At 35.1% G+C, this 15,874-nt stretch overlaps 1 protein-coding gene across 10 annotated transcripts in view; it reads right to left on the bottom strand.

Moving 5' to 3' along the window:
* Positions 1–15,874, bottom strand: part of VPS13B (vacuolar protein sorting 13 homolog B) — an 805,800-nt gene that overhangs the window by 59,212 nt on the left and 730,714 nt on the right. For all 10 annotated transcript variants that reach the window (XM_081258369.1, XM_081258366.1, XM_081258373.1 and 7 more), the window contains one exon: positions 4,483–4,638. In XM_081258369.1, coding sequence (XP_081114495.1) covers positions 4,483–4,638 — 156 coding nt within the window. The remainder of the gene's footprint in view (positions 1–4,482; positions 4,639–15,874) is intronic.

Here is a 15,874-nt window from a genome sequence, read left to right as displayed (position 1 = left end):
GCTCGGTTCCTATCTTCCTAACCTGGCCAACTGAGGAAATCCTGTCTCTGACATACTTTAACTAGCGCTAATCTGAATATTAGTTAATCTACCCTGACCATAAAAAAAAATCCAATTTAAAAAGAACTAATACATTTTTGCGTGTGTGTGTGTGAGAGAGAGAGAGACAGACAGACAGAGAGGGGAAAAGAGAGAGGGAGGGAGAGAGGGGAAAGGCAGAAAAACATTGACTAGAAAGGGTTTTTACAATGTTGACACATGCAACAGTTGGCTTGAGGTTGGCATCGTGGTCTGCTGAATCTCATATTACCTGGGTTCAGTATAACCCACTTTCCATTTGCTTCATTCTAGGTTAAATGAATTGCTGTTTCTGTGTTCTAATTTTCCCTGCTCTACTAAGTTTTTTTAAAAAATTATTTATTTATTTATTTAATACAGCGGTTTCTTATCAGTTATCTATTTTATACATATTAGTGTATACATGTCAATCCCAATCTCCCAGTTCATCCCCCCCCTCACGCTGCTTTCCCCCCTTGGTGTCCGTACTCTGCTAAGTTTTTTTAATGGCCCCAATATAGAGCTCAATCTCATTTGATGATGACAAGAAATGCTACAACTCAAAATATAGTTATATGTGTATATACCTTCCATGATAGTGGGAATGTAAAAATGGACTTTCCCAGTTCCTGTGGGCGAAGAAGACACTTCCTCTCAAAAAGGTAAATGCAATGCAAGGGCTGGTTATGCTTCCATTATTGCTCTCCAAAGAACCTTTCCTATTTGGCTAGATTTGACTTTTTTTTTTAAAGAGTATTTATTATAAATGAGGTAGAAGCAGAGAAAAGCGTGAGAGGCATTCCCCACAGAAAAGGATTATTAACATTTACCAGTACAAATAACATTTGGAAAAGTTCTGAAATGTGATTTGGCACCAGAAGCCTTAAAATCTGTATATTTGACATTAACAAGTTATTAAAAAAAAAAAAAAAAAGAACTACTTAACTTTCAATGTATGGAAATTTTTTTTTAGTTCTGATTTGAACCCCTCATAAATATTTAAGATTTAAAAAATGCTAATGGTTTGAAAAACTCAGGAAATCAGCAGAAGTTTTAGAACAAATATATATTTAATTATTTAAAAGATTAGTGTAGCCCCAACAAGACTCTGCTAAGACAAAACAATGAATTTTGTCTAAGGAATAAAGTACATCTTTTTAATTTGGGAATGTGCATCAAGCACCACAAAAACATTCATATCCTTTGCGCAGGTAACTAAATTTTATAGCAATTTATTTTAGGGACAGACTCAGAAATTTGGACATATATTTATACACAAAGATATTTATTTAAGGATCTATTATAGTAACCAACTGGAAGTTAACTAAATGTCGAACAACAAGGAAATGTCTACATGGGGTTTGATATACCATATGGTAAATCACTATGCAACCATTAAAGGGATAACTTCAGGAATTTTAAATAACATGAGAAAATAAGCATTATATAATGTTAAGGGAAAAAAACAAGTTGAAAAACTATAATCACAATCAGAGTTCAAGTTGGTTAAAAGATATCTGCATAGAAAAAAAGAGTAGAAAAAATACACCAAAGTAATAATAGAATATATTTTTTGGTTGGTAGATTTTTGGGTAATTTTAGTTTTCTTCGTTAGGCTTTTCTGTGTTTCCAGATATACTTTATAATAGTTAACATAAAAATAACACTGTGACCTAGTATTTATTGGGTGCTTTCTTTTACAAAAGGAATATGAAGCATAGAAAGGTTAAGAAATGTGCCTAAGGTCATATAGGTAATAAGTACTAGGACTGAGAAATCTTTTCCAATCAGAAAAAAAGTAGGTAAGGTTTTGTGAGAATTAAAAAAAAAAATGTGTTTTTCATGACCAACTTTTTGGGCTTATGATATACTGTTGCAATAGTATCTGCTCAGGTACAATGTATGTATTAATTTATCCCTGAAATTTAATATCATTCTGTGAAAGTAGATAAATCTATGGCAAGAATGAGGCATTAATATAGCAACACAAAAAAGTCCAACCAGCATTACTCATGCCTGGGAATATTTCATTATTGTAATTGTAACTAAAATTTATTTGGATTATGACAACGGGCCAGGCACTGTTGTAAGCACTGTACATATACAAACTCATTTAATTCTCATACTTAGTTCATGAGGGAAAGCACTATTATTACTATTCCCATTTTAGAAAAGTGATTCACAAATGTTAGATAACTTGCTGATGATCACGCAGCTAGCAAGGTTGCCTGTGATCTTAACTACCAAGGACATTCCTTGAAAAGATTTCTCCACGGAAGGACCCTGCCTTTCCACTGACTGTTAAATGTTCTAGCAACCACATGCCAAAGACTTGAATGAATTGGGAAACTTCAGACCAGAGCTATGGTGGTCAAAGCACCTGAGAACTTGTTAGAAATACAAATTATCATGCTATACCCAAGACCCGTTGAATCTGGAACTCTGGGGGTGGGACTCAGCAATCTGTGTTTTAAGAAGTCCTCCAGGGGATTCTGATATATATTCAAGTTTGAAAACCACTAGCCTAGAGGGAAAGACACTAAGGGGAAATATTCTACCTCCTCTCATGTTTTTGGAGGGCTGTAACATAGAGGAGAGGTAACAAGTTGTGTGCTTTTTGCATATGCCTCACAAGTTCTGAGGAATGGTAAAAACTGGCTGAATGGTGACAGATTTTGGCTCAAAATTAGGAAAGGATTTCATTAATAGCTGGAAGTAACCAACAATGGGAAGGGCTGATGTGTGAGAGAATGAGACTCTCATCGTTTGGAGTATTCAGACAGATGCTGTATGACGTTTTCTCAGGCATGCTGGTGAATGGGAAGGTAGACAAGGCATTCTTGTGAGACCATGAGTGACAGAATCAGAAAACCAGTGTGTATTGGGCAGATATTTGTTGAGAGCATATCCATGTAAGAGAGCTCTAAGGGCAGATAGGACAGACACTTCTTGTTCTTATGACTTTCCAGCTCAAAGCCCACACTAGCCACACCGGTTCCCTCATAAGTCCTTGGGTAAGACACATTTGTCCCATATTTGTATCTTTATTTATCCTATACTGCTGACTTGGAATGCCCTCTCTTAATCTAAATTCGACATGTTTTGTAAAGCCCGGCTCAAGTCAAATCTTCTTAGTAAAACCTCTAAATTCCTTTCACACTTACTGTCAGTCGTACACATTGCTGGGTTTATGTAAATTTACATTTTAAGAGCAAAGACTGTGTTACATACTTAGTGTCTTTCATTTTTCTCTGTTCTACAGGAGGCAATCAACAAATACTTGGAGGAATGGTCAGTTGACTGGGAAGACTCTTCCATGCTTCTTGTCTGAGACTCCTCTGCTATAGGTTTCTTTTCACTTCTGTTGCCCACAATAATGAGAACATGAAGTCCAGCTCCCTGATTAGGTGCAGGCCAAGAATGTATATGGTACAGATCCTACTGTTCACCTCACCAGTTGCTTCCTGCCTGCCCCTGGCATACAGCAATGGAGTAGCCCCAGGTGCTCAATATGGAAAGCTCCCTTTTTCCTTTTCTAGGGACTGAGTGCTGTCTCTATCACGTCCTCAGTTCACATAAGCTCTGGATAGACTGTTACAATCCAGATGCAGATGTATATGTTAAAACTCTTATGACAAATCCAGTTATTATGTGTGCAGTGAAGCCAGTTTTCAGATTTTAATACTTCCTTTTTTTCTTTCTACTCTTGTCATATGCTCCATGTTTGAAAAACATCTTTTAAAAACCACATTTTCACATCTTAAGAACACAAAAAAGTGTCAGATACTTTCTCTTCCCCTTTGCAGTCTTAGAACTTCAAAAACAGCCAAAAGGAAGTTTTATAAAATATATAAAAATATGTGCTGAGAGCTGAAGTTTTATATGCCAAGAGTTAGACTGCAGTGAATTTTTACTGCAGTTAATATTAACTCCTAGGAAAAGAAAGCTTGCTGGAGACCCAGGCCCACTCTGTCATGGGAGAGAATCACAAGACTTTCGCGCAGGTTATTCTTACATGTATGAGAGTCAACTCCTGGTTATCCACTGTTGGATTATCCAGAGTCCCCACCATCCTTGACTTCTTTTCCTTCTCAGTAAAGACACTTTGGCCATTTCACAGCTCATTAGCCCCTCCACCAGAAGGTAGGTGGTGACAGGGAGAAGAGGTGACATGAAAATCAGTAAAGTTTACTGCTTGTTAGCAGCTCTTGTAAAAGACGTGGGACAAGGGGTATGAAGCCATCATCATCATCAGGAACATCAGCAAGCACTTATTAAGTGCTCGTGTGCATGGTAGGAGTAGGCATAGCTGGGCATGGCAGTGTGATTTTTTTTTATTGATATTTTCATTTCTTTAAGTTTCCCTTCCATTAATTACATCAAATGATTAAGAGTTGTCTGGGCCATGAACACAAAGAAACTTACCTGTTTTTGTACTCCACTGAGTTGCTGAACCTTGATGATCAGTGAAGCAGTTCGACCCTTGTACTGAATAGTTCTAATAAAAGTCCCAGCATGGTCCACACTGAAGGGCTCTGACCAACGCCAATTGCCCCAGCCTTCAATACAGATGTGTAACAGCTGGAGAGAAAAACAACACTCGTCAGAATGCCAAAAGTGCCAACAAAAACTAGCCCTAAAATGAAAGTCTCATTGCTGGAAAACCTTCCTATCTGTAATATTTAGCATCTGTTTTCTTTCTAACCTGCATTATTCATCCGCTTCCAGCTTATTCAACCAGGCTAAGAATAGCAAATATGCCACATAGAGTCAATGTGGTTTTCCAGATCACATTTTAAACCTTCTTAAAAATAACTGTCCTATCAAATGGTAAAAGGCCTGTTGAACATTTGAGGAAAGACCATTTCATTCATCTGGAGGACCAGAAGGCTGAAATGTGAGATCAAAGAATCGTGGTCTTGGCTGATGGTTTATTCTTTCTTCTGGCTAGACAGTAATTAAAGCTAAATTTGGTTTGTAGCATTATTTTTGACCCTAAATTGCCATTCCTTATTTTTTCTTTTGATTAAGAACAAAACAGCAATTTGAAGATGCAGTTCATTTAATACAGTCTACTTATGAGATCACATATATCAAATTAGAAATACCTTTAACATTTTGAATGTGTGAGAAAATGTCTCTGTTCTACTTTTTTCTAGCATGTATTTATTGTTAACTTTTACCAGTTGAGTCTCCTGATCCACATTCATATTTATTCATGCAGCATTGCCACTTCTGGTAATATTTAGATTTCTTTCATGGTCATCAAATATTTTCTATTTCTACTCCTACCCGCTAACTGCAATTAAGTATTCCAAACTTAATTCCACTAACCGAACAAGTATTCTAAAACAACAATAATGACTGCTTCTTTAGGATACATATTCAAATGAAAACCAACAATGTTCTATATGATTACTAAGTATAAGGAAATAAAACCGACATTTTAGGAAAAAGATTTAGATATACAAACTTAATATTTTCCTTCATATAGTATATAATTTTTTAAAAGAGCTAACCAAAGACTAATCACATGAAACATTTTCCAAATTAACAGAATGAATAAAACTTTGAAAATATTATGTAAGAGCTATAATAATAGGCTCTTAAAATAAATACATTAAGGACTTACATCGGAATTGCCATAACAATAGCAGTTTTTTGATGGAAACATTATTTTTTAGTTTTAGCTTTGGGAGGAACCCTTATAAAGTATTTTAATTTGAAAATTTCCCAGGGTCACTGGTCATCACAATGTGATTTTTTTGGTGGAAAACTGAGAGGGTTTTTTTGTTTTTAAATATCTTAAAATATTTTTAAAAACTCTCCTATCTCATCTCCCTGCTTTTAATATGGCCTCACTCCAGTTCGTCCTCCATACCATCGCCAGTGATCTTGTGAAATCAAAAGGCTACCACTCAGATGACTTCTAAAAAAGAAGTCTAACAGCTAAAAAAAAATTCCTGGACAGCAAATAAAATACCTTTAGGGAAAATGTGATTTTATATACATTCTTCAACATAAAAGTACCAGAGTATCTTTGATGTTTAAATATTAGTTACAGAAAAAAAAAAAAAAAAAAAGAAAAACAATAGTGGTGTTTGGAACCATTTCAGTTTTTTGTAGCAGCAACTGGGAATAAAGCTCAGGGTCCACACAAAACTAAAAGAAACAAAGAAAGTTGTTTTCTTTGGAGAGACTAGTAGCTGGAAATGACAAAAAAATAATGAGGTAAGGTACTTAAGGTCAAGCTCAGCTGTATTTTTCTTGAAAATTCCACAGCCTCTAAAGAAAGTTTTAATGTACACAATGTAATTTTAATTGAGGAGTGTTCACATTTGCATCTGAGCTCAGTTTTAGGTAGCTCACTCTGTGTACACAGCTTTTAATGACTGAATGTCACCAAGGAGTATGCTGGCAGGTTTCGCTTGGCAGCTATTTGTTCTCAAAGTGTTGGCACATATATTTTCTTTGAATTATGAAAATTCAGATACATTTGGAATTAGTTCACACAGAAAAGTTAAGTGGGAGAAAAACATGACGTTTCTCCCCACACGCATGACCAACAGAATATTTGTAATGTTTGGCTTACAGTTAAAAAGCATCTAAATATCATTGGCAATTATATATATATAATTTAATAGGAAAGGAATGACATTCCTTGGAGAGAAAATCTACAAAAAGGAATTCAGGAGGCCTAGTGGTACTTTAGTCCTCCTTCCCATGGTGTAAGTGATTTGGGCACTAGACAGGGGTGCTCAGATACGCCTGGACATCAAGTGAGGGTGGGAAGTTCTGTTCCTATTGGACCAACTTGCTCAATTTCACTGCTATGGGTACTGAAAAGTCTCCATTTAATAACAAATACTCATATACCTGTTTTTATTTCTATACCAAAGAAACTATAAAATCAGGCATAAAAAAGTGAAATTTGTGTTACGACTGCCTAATCCTAATGAGACTTCTTTCTATTATTCATCCAATACAGTTTTATTATTCAGATACTATAAGGAAGGCAATATGCTAAGAACTATAGAGGAAATAAAGACAAGAGCTTTGGTCTTTGTCCCACAAGGAGCTTAAGATTTTACAGGGAAAATAAGGCATGCATAACTAACCAACAAGAGGCATTATGAGAGAAGTCTAGAGAAGAGAGGGCTTGTTTAGGCTGCTGTGACTGGGAGAGCTTCCTGAAGCATTTGGGTCTCAGAGTTTGGGTAGGAGTTCAACTAGTAAGGATGACAGTCATTTCTGGGCCAAGGGGACAATCTGAGAGGTGAAGCCAGAAGGTTTGCTTGGGGCAAAGTTAATAGTCTCAACTGGTTGGAGAAAAGGGAACGTGTAAAGAAGAGTTAGGGATAAGGTGAGAGAAGTAGATCTAGATTGTGGCCAACACGGATGATTTACTAAGCTAAGGAATTTGTGCTTTATTCGGGAATTAGCCTTCTGTATAGATGAGCAATGTGTTGAAAGGATGGTGAGAGCAGAGTGTGAAGGTCAGGACGACTGCAACAGAATGAGAAACAGGAGAAAGGAAGCAATGGGCTTAGCAAAATATTACTATCCATTCTGCCTGGAGTCCAAGATATCTTTAATGTTCTCTTATCAATTTGGAAATTTTCTTTCCCCTTTTTTCTATTAAGTTTCCCTTACAGACTCACTTCCTTCACCACCTCTTCCATTCAGGCTTTTCACTCTCTGTGGCCTACTTAGCTAGTGTCTAATATTTTCCATTGTGGGGGAAAAACAAAGTCAAATGCGAACCACTCTTGTTTGAACTTTTCAATGGGAACTGAAACTAAGTATAAGGCAGGTTGTACAGTAGCCACACTCAATGGAAGGTCTCAAGGGGCTACATTTATTTTTTTCTAGCAGACCCTCCCACTCCAGAGCTGCACTGGCAGCAAGATTAAATTCCACTGAAGACCTCAAATGGGAGCATAGAACTTTCCATTCACTTTTTTGAATAAAAAATAAAACTTAAACTGAATTACTGATCAGGGGCTTGGGGATCAGCTCTCAGGACCACCCACAGGTACATCCAAGGGAGGATTCCTGAATCGACAGATTACAGAGGAAAGAAAAACAAGATGAAATCTAGGATAATAGGGTACACCAAGGAAGAGAAACAGAGAGGGGATGGTTAAGAAAAAATTTTAAATTGTATCTTAAATATAAATGAAGGTACCAGATACTCTTCTGTGAACTTTACTTCACTATTCATTTAAAAATTGTTATCAAGATGATTTCTACTTAATCAGAAATTGAAAGTTTGTCTTCAGAGTCACTTGTATATTTTTTGCATTTTACAGTAACTTACTGTACAGTAATATGTAATGTTCTATAAAGAAACTGAAAATTACATAACTTCAAAATATTTCTCCAGGGACTTCCCTGGTGGTGCAGTGGTTAAGACTCCACGTTCCCAAGGCAGGGGACCTGGGTTCAATCCCTGGTCAGGGAAGTAGATCCCACGTGCATGCCACAACTAAGAGTTCACATGCCACAACTAAGGAGCCCACGTGTCACGCTAAGGAGCCGGCGAGCCACAACTAAGGAGCCCGCCTGCCGCAACTAAGGAGTCAGTGAGCATCAACTAAGAAGCCCACCTGCTGCAACTAAGACCCGGTGCAACGAAATAAATAAATAAATATTAAAAAAAAAAAATGTCCCAATCCATTGTATTCTCTGTGGAAATTTTAGGAGTTCTAAAAAATTAATGTGAAATGCAAGTAAAATAAGCTACTGAATATATATATATATATATATATATATATATATAAAATAAACATATAGCATATAATGTATATTTATATATATATTAAAGCTTAAGCATCATATTTGTTTTTTAAACTTCTAAACTTATATCTATATCCCAAGAGCTTAGTGCATTGTAGGCATTCAATAAAATATTTGTTGAATAAATGAATCAGGATTATTGAAAATAACCCAAAGTAGATATTCAAAACTTTTAGTGGCAATATTTGTGCATAAAATAATATCATAAAATTAGAATCAAATCAAAATATTCAGAAGCAGTTCCTATTTTGAATGACCTTTCAATACGGGAGATTTGCTTTATGTGGATAACAATAGTAGATTAAACTATAAATCAATGCAATCCCTCAGATCTATAATTCAGACATTGCAATATTGATATTAAAGCATAAATTAGAGCCCAAACGATATACTAGATGAGCATCACGAGGGAAAATTAAGTTAAAATAGTAAAACATTCTTGTCTATCTAAAATAATATCTGAAAAGCTACAGATCAAATTAAACAGATCAGTGTTAAACTGCTCGTTTGGAATGCATAAGTCGAACTGATAGTACATTTCACACCAATAAACTAACATGAAAACAAAGTAAAATATATTGCTCATTATTCCTTTTTTTAAGGCAGTTGAATTTCAGGATGTTCAGAGTATCTGAAATAATGCTGAAAACCAGGTAGAAAAATGTCTAGATAATTGCTAATGCTTGGTGTCACTCTGATTCAATATTGGAACTCTCAGGACCCTATATATCCTTTTACTTTTATAGAGCACAACCTAAAAGAATGATAAAGTAGAAATAAGTCAAATTGAATTATTTTCTAGTGGACAGCTTGGACTCTTTGATGCAGTGTAGTTTGGAGGAAATAGGAGAAAGAAAAAGAAAGCTTTCCAAATCAACCTTTCAGGAGGTGATATAAGTCACTGTTATCCCACAAGTATCATGACACAAAATATGAGGGCTTGTAGGTTTTCTCTCAAGATTGTTTGAATTAAATGAAGGCTACAGATCAGTATAAAACAACCTCTTACAAAAGAAGGGAAACCTGGCACACTCACAAAATGTTAGAATAAAAATTGTCGCTGGAGGGTAATCCTGGTGTCAAAAAAATCTAAGTTTCAGATACTCACTGGGCTCATCAATTCTAAACAGGAATTTATCCTGATATAATAATTATACATATGTGCAAAGATTTACCTAGATGTAGGTTTATTCCAGAATTGTTTTAATAATGAAAATTTGGCATTACTAGGAAATTAGTCAAATGAAATATAGTAAAAACAATAATAGCTATCAGTTGTTAGACACATACTATGTGTCAAGCAGTGGGCTGCTTTTTATATATTTTCTTATTAATTCCTTAAAACAATCTTATGTGGCAGTTGATTTTGTTTTATTTTATGGATGAAAAAGCAAGCGGAGTTACAGAGAGGCTGTGTGACCTCCCCAGGGCCACACTGCTGAAGAGGGCCAGGTATAAGATTTGAACTGAGGTGCGCTTACTCAGAGCCTCTCTTATACTCAGGATCCTCTCAAGCCATTGAGAAAAACTCACAGAATGAAAAAACGTGAACAATATTACTTAGCCAAAGATTAACCAGAAAAGGAGCATATTACAAAAAGATATGTGCAGTATACATCCCATTTTTGTAAAATAAACAAAAAGTATATATTCCTATTCCTAAGGGAGAGAATGGCTAGAAATATACCAGAATGCTAATTGTGGTTATCTGGGGGTTGTGGGGTTATGGGTCTTAAGTTTCCTTTTTGTGTGTGTTTTTGTGTGCTTTTACGTAATTTCCAAATTTCATACTATAAATATGTATTACTTTGCAATCAGATAAAAATTAATGTTATTAAAATGAAAAAAAAGTCTAATAGAAAGCATACAGAGCCTGCATTTCAAGTAAAAAGAAATCAGACATTTTTATTTTAAAAACTCAAATTCAGCTTCCTGCATGAAGTTTCCCCATTTGTCCTAGTCAGCTTTGCCATTTGCTCTGTTGGCACTTTGCTAAAAGGGTGACATGGGCCTCAGTTTATCTCTGAGGCCTCCACCACTGGCTCCTCACACAGGGTCTGGCTTGTTGTATACTTACTCACTTGATTCTTGGAGCAGTTTAATGTAATAATTTGAGGGTTTTTTCCCCTAGGGCAATGTTTTTTTTTCTTTCCAATTTAGCAAATATTCTTAGTATCTACATCTATTAAATGTTCACCATAAGCCAACTAACTGTACTATACATGGTGGAGATAAGGACAAATGAGACACACACACCGAAAATTCTCACAATATAGTGGGAGAGATATTTCACCAGAAAAAGTATAGCGCAAAAATTCATGAGAGGAAGGAAAAAATTGTTGTAGGACTCCAGAGGTATCATGCTTGGGGAATTTAAAAGATTGACCAGAGATTGATATATTTTACTTACCCAAAGGAATAACATGAAAAAAAGACATATTGAAATAGAATAAAAGATATATAGGACTGTTACTTCTGATAAACGAAAGCAGGTGACAACCTAACTTGGAGTGGTTCTTTCTGTACAAAATTGATGTCTAAAAACCACACTGATTGCATTACAACCAAGACAGTCATAAAAGTAGCAAACTATGGCTTCAAACCTTTGTGCAAACAACTTGTCAATGTAATTTGGAAAATTAATGTTATGTTATGAACTCATCAGCTTTCATTCCTCTAACAGCTTTGACCATAACCCAAATGGAACCATTGAATTTTGACCCTGGAAAAGAAAGAGGCATGCTCGAACAAAAAACCATTGTTTCAGGAGGTCAGATCTTGCTCTCAGGCAACCAAGAGGCATGAGTGCAGATTCCTGGGGATGGAGGAGAGTTGAGAGTTAGGGAGAAGACCTGCCTGAGAGAGAGTGGTACAGAAAGGGAGGATGAAGAGGCAGTGAACTCTTAGGTCAGGAACTGCCACTTACCCTCAGAGCATCCGTCATCAATAAACACCAGGGATTAAAGCATTAAAGGCACTGAAACACAGTAACTGATAATTGTTGGGCTGTTAGAAATAATGCTATTAACTATCTCCCTGGTCTTTCTATATCTAGTCTTAAATAGTAAATTATTTATTTATTTATTTATTTATTTTACCACTGTATTTTATGAATGGTCATCACAAGACAAACATAGATGAAGAAAGAGTCAGGAAAAAAATAAACAAAAAAACAGTAGTTGTGAATGAGGGAAACTGTAGCTTTTTATGCCTTTTGACAATTCAGGATAACAGAGAAGCATGGGAGGATGTAGAAGCTTTCACCCACCTCTGTATAGTTGAGAATATTAGGAAATGCCAGCTGGAAAATGGGAAGTGGAATAGGAACTGACTTTATTATCTGGCCCTGTAGCTGGAGATACGAGAATAAAAATCCACCATTCCTCAAATGATAATATAGTATAACCAAGGGCAATTCATATGATACAACCATTAATAAATAGCAAAAGTGACATGAACATAAGCCATGAGACCTATGAAAAGATACTGCAAAGCAAAGGAAAAAGCATATCATCTTAGAAAATAAGGGGAAGAGACTAGTTAATATAAATACCCCGTTGCAGAATTCAGGGGAGAGAAATCAGGAAAGGTTTTGGTTTTCTCTAAAGTATGCAAAAATACATGATTTCTATAGAAAAATTTCTCTGTAGAAAAATACTGAGAGGAAAGAAGAGTCTAGTATAAATAGAAAACAGCCTGAAGTTAAAAAAACTAGATGATATGAAAAGGAAATTACATAAGAAATAAATGCAAGGAAACAAAGAATGCATTTGCAGAATAACAATCTACACTGATGCAAGTAGAGCAAGTATGAATAATTACTATGGAAGGAAAACTTGAAAATCTTTATAATTGTGCAGAGCAAAAAGACAAATAGATGAAGAAATATGAGAGAAAATGTCATAGGTATGAAAGAAAAATGACGTATATAATTATTATAAAGAAAGAAATAATGCTATTCATATATCTATTAATCTTCATGTTTTTAAAACAGTATGTGTTACTTCATCATACAGTTTATGATAAATCATTTGAATTTCCATGAGTAAATAGGATGTCAAATGGCCCACATCTAGCAAACATTAAGGCTTAATCAATGTTTCAGTGTATCTATAATCAAGTCATAGAAACTTTTTAAAAATTAAAAAAGATTTCTCATAAATAACTACAATCTGTATTCCAGAATTTATTTATGGTCTTTCATTGTTCAGACATTAGTCTCTGTTCAGTCTATTATGGACATTTACATACTTAAGAGAAAAATAAGTTAAAAAAAAGATGAAAAAGTAGGGTGAAGAGTAGTGGCACTTTTAATTTATACATTATCTACAAAACAATAGGATGCTTAATGGGTATTCTCTGCTAAAAAGTTACCTAAATTGAAATTACCTAAATTAGGGAAAAATAATTTACCTCACAACCTCACAATGTTTTTTTGCAAAAAGATTTAATAAGCAAATTCTCTCATATGTTAAAATATTTCATGCATAACTTTTGGGGAACATATTAATCATGAAATCAGATATAAATGCACACAGTAAAAAAAAAAAAAAGGTCATTTCAACATTACACATATCTATTGTTTTCATGTTTCTAAAGGGTATGGGCTTCCCTATATTTAAATGATATATGACTGATAAAACATGAGCTGTGACACTAATAGCTGCCTTAAGTCCAAAACTGTGTGATAATCTTTGAGGCTGTTCATCCTTAATGCTACTATAAGGGGTTGAAAAGTAAAAATTCAGAGAAATTTGATATGTATGCTTATGAGTGTGTACAGAAGAGGATAGTCTGTCTATAAAATATGGAATAATTCACATTTTCTTTTTAAATAATTAGATAAAATAAATATAAACATTAACTGCTTAATTGAGTGACACTAACAGCCAGGAGATTTGGGTGCTGTGTAGACACTCTCTCTTGACAGAATGATAGTCATGCTCTTGGTTAAACCCAACTCTTCAGTGGAAGAGATAAGGGTATGTTGGATGGAAATAATAAAGGATACTGTAGGTAAGCTGAGAAATGGAAGCCAATAAGATAAGAAACTGGAGATACTGCTTGATAGTCATTCAGACCTGGACAAATGTTCTGAGTTTGTGAGCCAAACTGTCAGCTTTTGTTTGTTTGAAAATCAATTTTGACTAAATACAAATATAAACCATAGAGAAACCTAACCATAGTCTGAATAAAAATTTTCTTTTAAAATGTTCATTCATCATTTAGCAAAATTTAGTTTAATGTAAAATAGAAGACATTGCCAACATGTGTCCTAAGAGAAGATCAAGTAGTTCTATGCAATCTGTAATTTATTTTTAGTCATCATGGCCATTTAGATAATTATAATTGTTATCCCTAATTTTTAATTAGAAAAAAAGTCAACAGACGGATATAAAAGAAATCCAAAAATTTTACAGTTATTTATTTTCATTTAACTAAACTGCCTTGCCATACTAAGAAAACATTTTCATAAAGGTTAAATAAAGTATTTCATGGCAACTGCTGCTTCTTAGTGCCTGTATAACAAGAAACATGAGCCAGCCAAAGTTGTGCAAGTTGGTTTTCTTTCCCAGTAAGGGAATGTGGTATCTAAGACCTTGTCCTAACTCATTTTATCCCCAAGTGTAAGTCAAGCAAGTCAAATATGAACTAATGCCTGAAGGGAAGTCCCTGACTCCAAAAGTATGGATTATTTCACATTTATCTTAAAATCTGCTCTCAGAGTTCTTAAAATTCACTAACTTGGCAAGTCAGGAATTATCATGAGAAATGAAATAATTTCATAACTATGAAGTCATCCAACATTCCATGCATCTGACACTCATTGGGCTTGGCCATGTCTTGGGCATTATTCTGACCTTTAGATAATAAGCTCTTCAATATCCTGTTCAGCATGGAAAGAATTAAAAAGTGCCACAGTATAATAGGTATGCCATTGTCTTTAATAGAGTTAATGCTTTTGTTACACAGACTTGTGGTAACAGGTTATGATTAAACACAATCACATTCTGTACGCTGAAATCTTTATAACATTCTTAATCAGTATTTCCCATTACTTAAAAATGGCAAAATACCATGCTTTAATGGCCCAGCTGCACTCCCTTTCTCCAAGCACTCTGTATTAAAATTCACATTTAAAATTAGTTCAGTCAAGGACCTTTATGTTTAGACATCAAGAATTCACATTTGCAGAGCAGTAGCTTGTGAAAAGCCTTTGAGTGTCTTGTAAAAAGCTTAAGGAATCCTCAGTTACATTTTTCTCCAAAGCTGTATTTCAGTATCTAAAATGTATTGCCAGAGGAGGGACAGGGAGACCATTAGCAGCCCCAGCAGCCATTCCTCCGGGTGCTTCACAGTTGAAAGAATCCCCAGTTGTGCCCTTTCATGCAGGCTTGTAGAAAACTCCAGAAATAAGCCCTGGGACTGGATAAAGTGCCCTATCACAATCCTATCTTTGCCATTTCTTTACGACTTTAAAAGTCTTAACTAGGTCATACTGCAAACCATTTTTACAAAGAAACTTTGAAACATACAGGAAAAGGAAAACTCAACCCCAAACTTCTGCCTCTCATTTAAAGGGATTAAGTGTATTTCCCAACAGTAAATGAAGACATTCCAAATATCTCTATCCACTAGATACTTAATGACCAAAACTGTTAGGGCCCCATTTACTGGTGACTTCAACAAGGCACAATAACCGTCCTCACAGAATGTAAGTGTCCTGGAATCTCTCAGGAAACTGAAAATATTTTAAGAGAGAAAGGTGAAGAGACCGAGTCTACAGTCTACTATTCTGCTGTTTCAATGACTGCTTAGAACTAAAATAAAAATGCAGTTTATGGTGACTGGATAGTAGGCCTCGGGTACTCAAATGGAGTCAGTGTTTACAGAATATTTTGGATTAAAATCCTTGCCAGATGGTCCCAAGAACTGTTTACCTCACTGTTGATTTTAGCTATCTTAATGTCAGCAACAATAAAAAGAAGCTTGTTACTGCCACTGGGGAGCAAAGGCA

Source organism: Mesoplodon bidens, assembly GCF_964165515.1.
Source record: "Mesoplodon bidens genome assembly, chromosome: 16".
Taxonomy (NCBI): Eukaryota; Metazoa; Chordata; class Mammalia; order Artiodactyla; family Ziphiidae; genus Mesoplodon; species Mesoplodon bidens.
The sequence above is the reverse complement of the archived record's forward strand: the minus strand, read 5'-3'. Positions and strand labels throughout refer to the sequence as shown.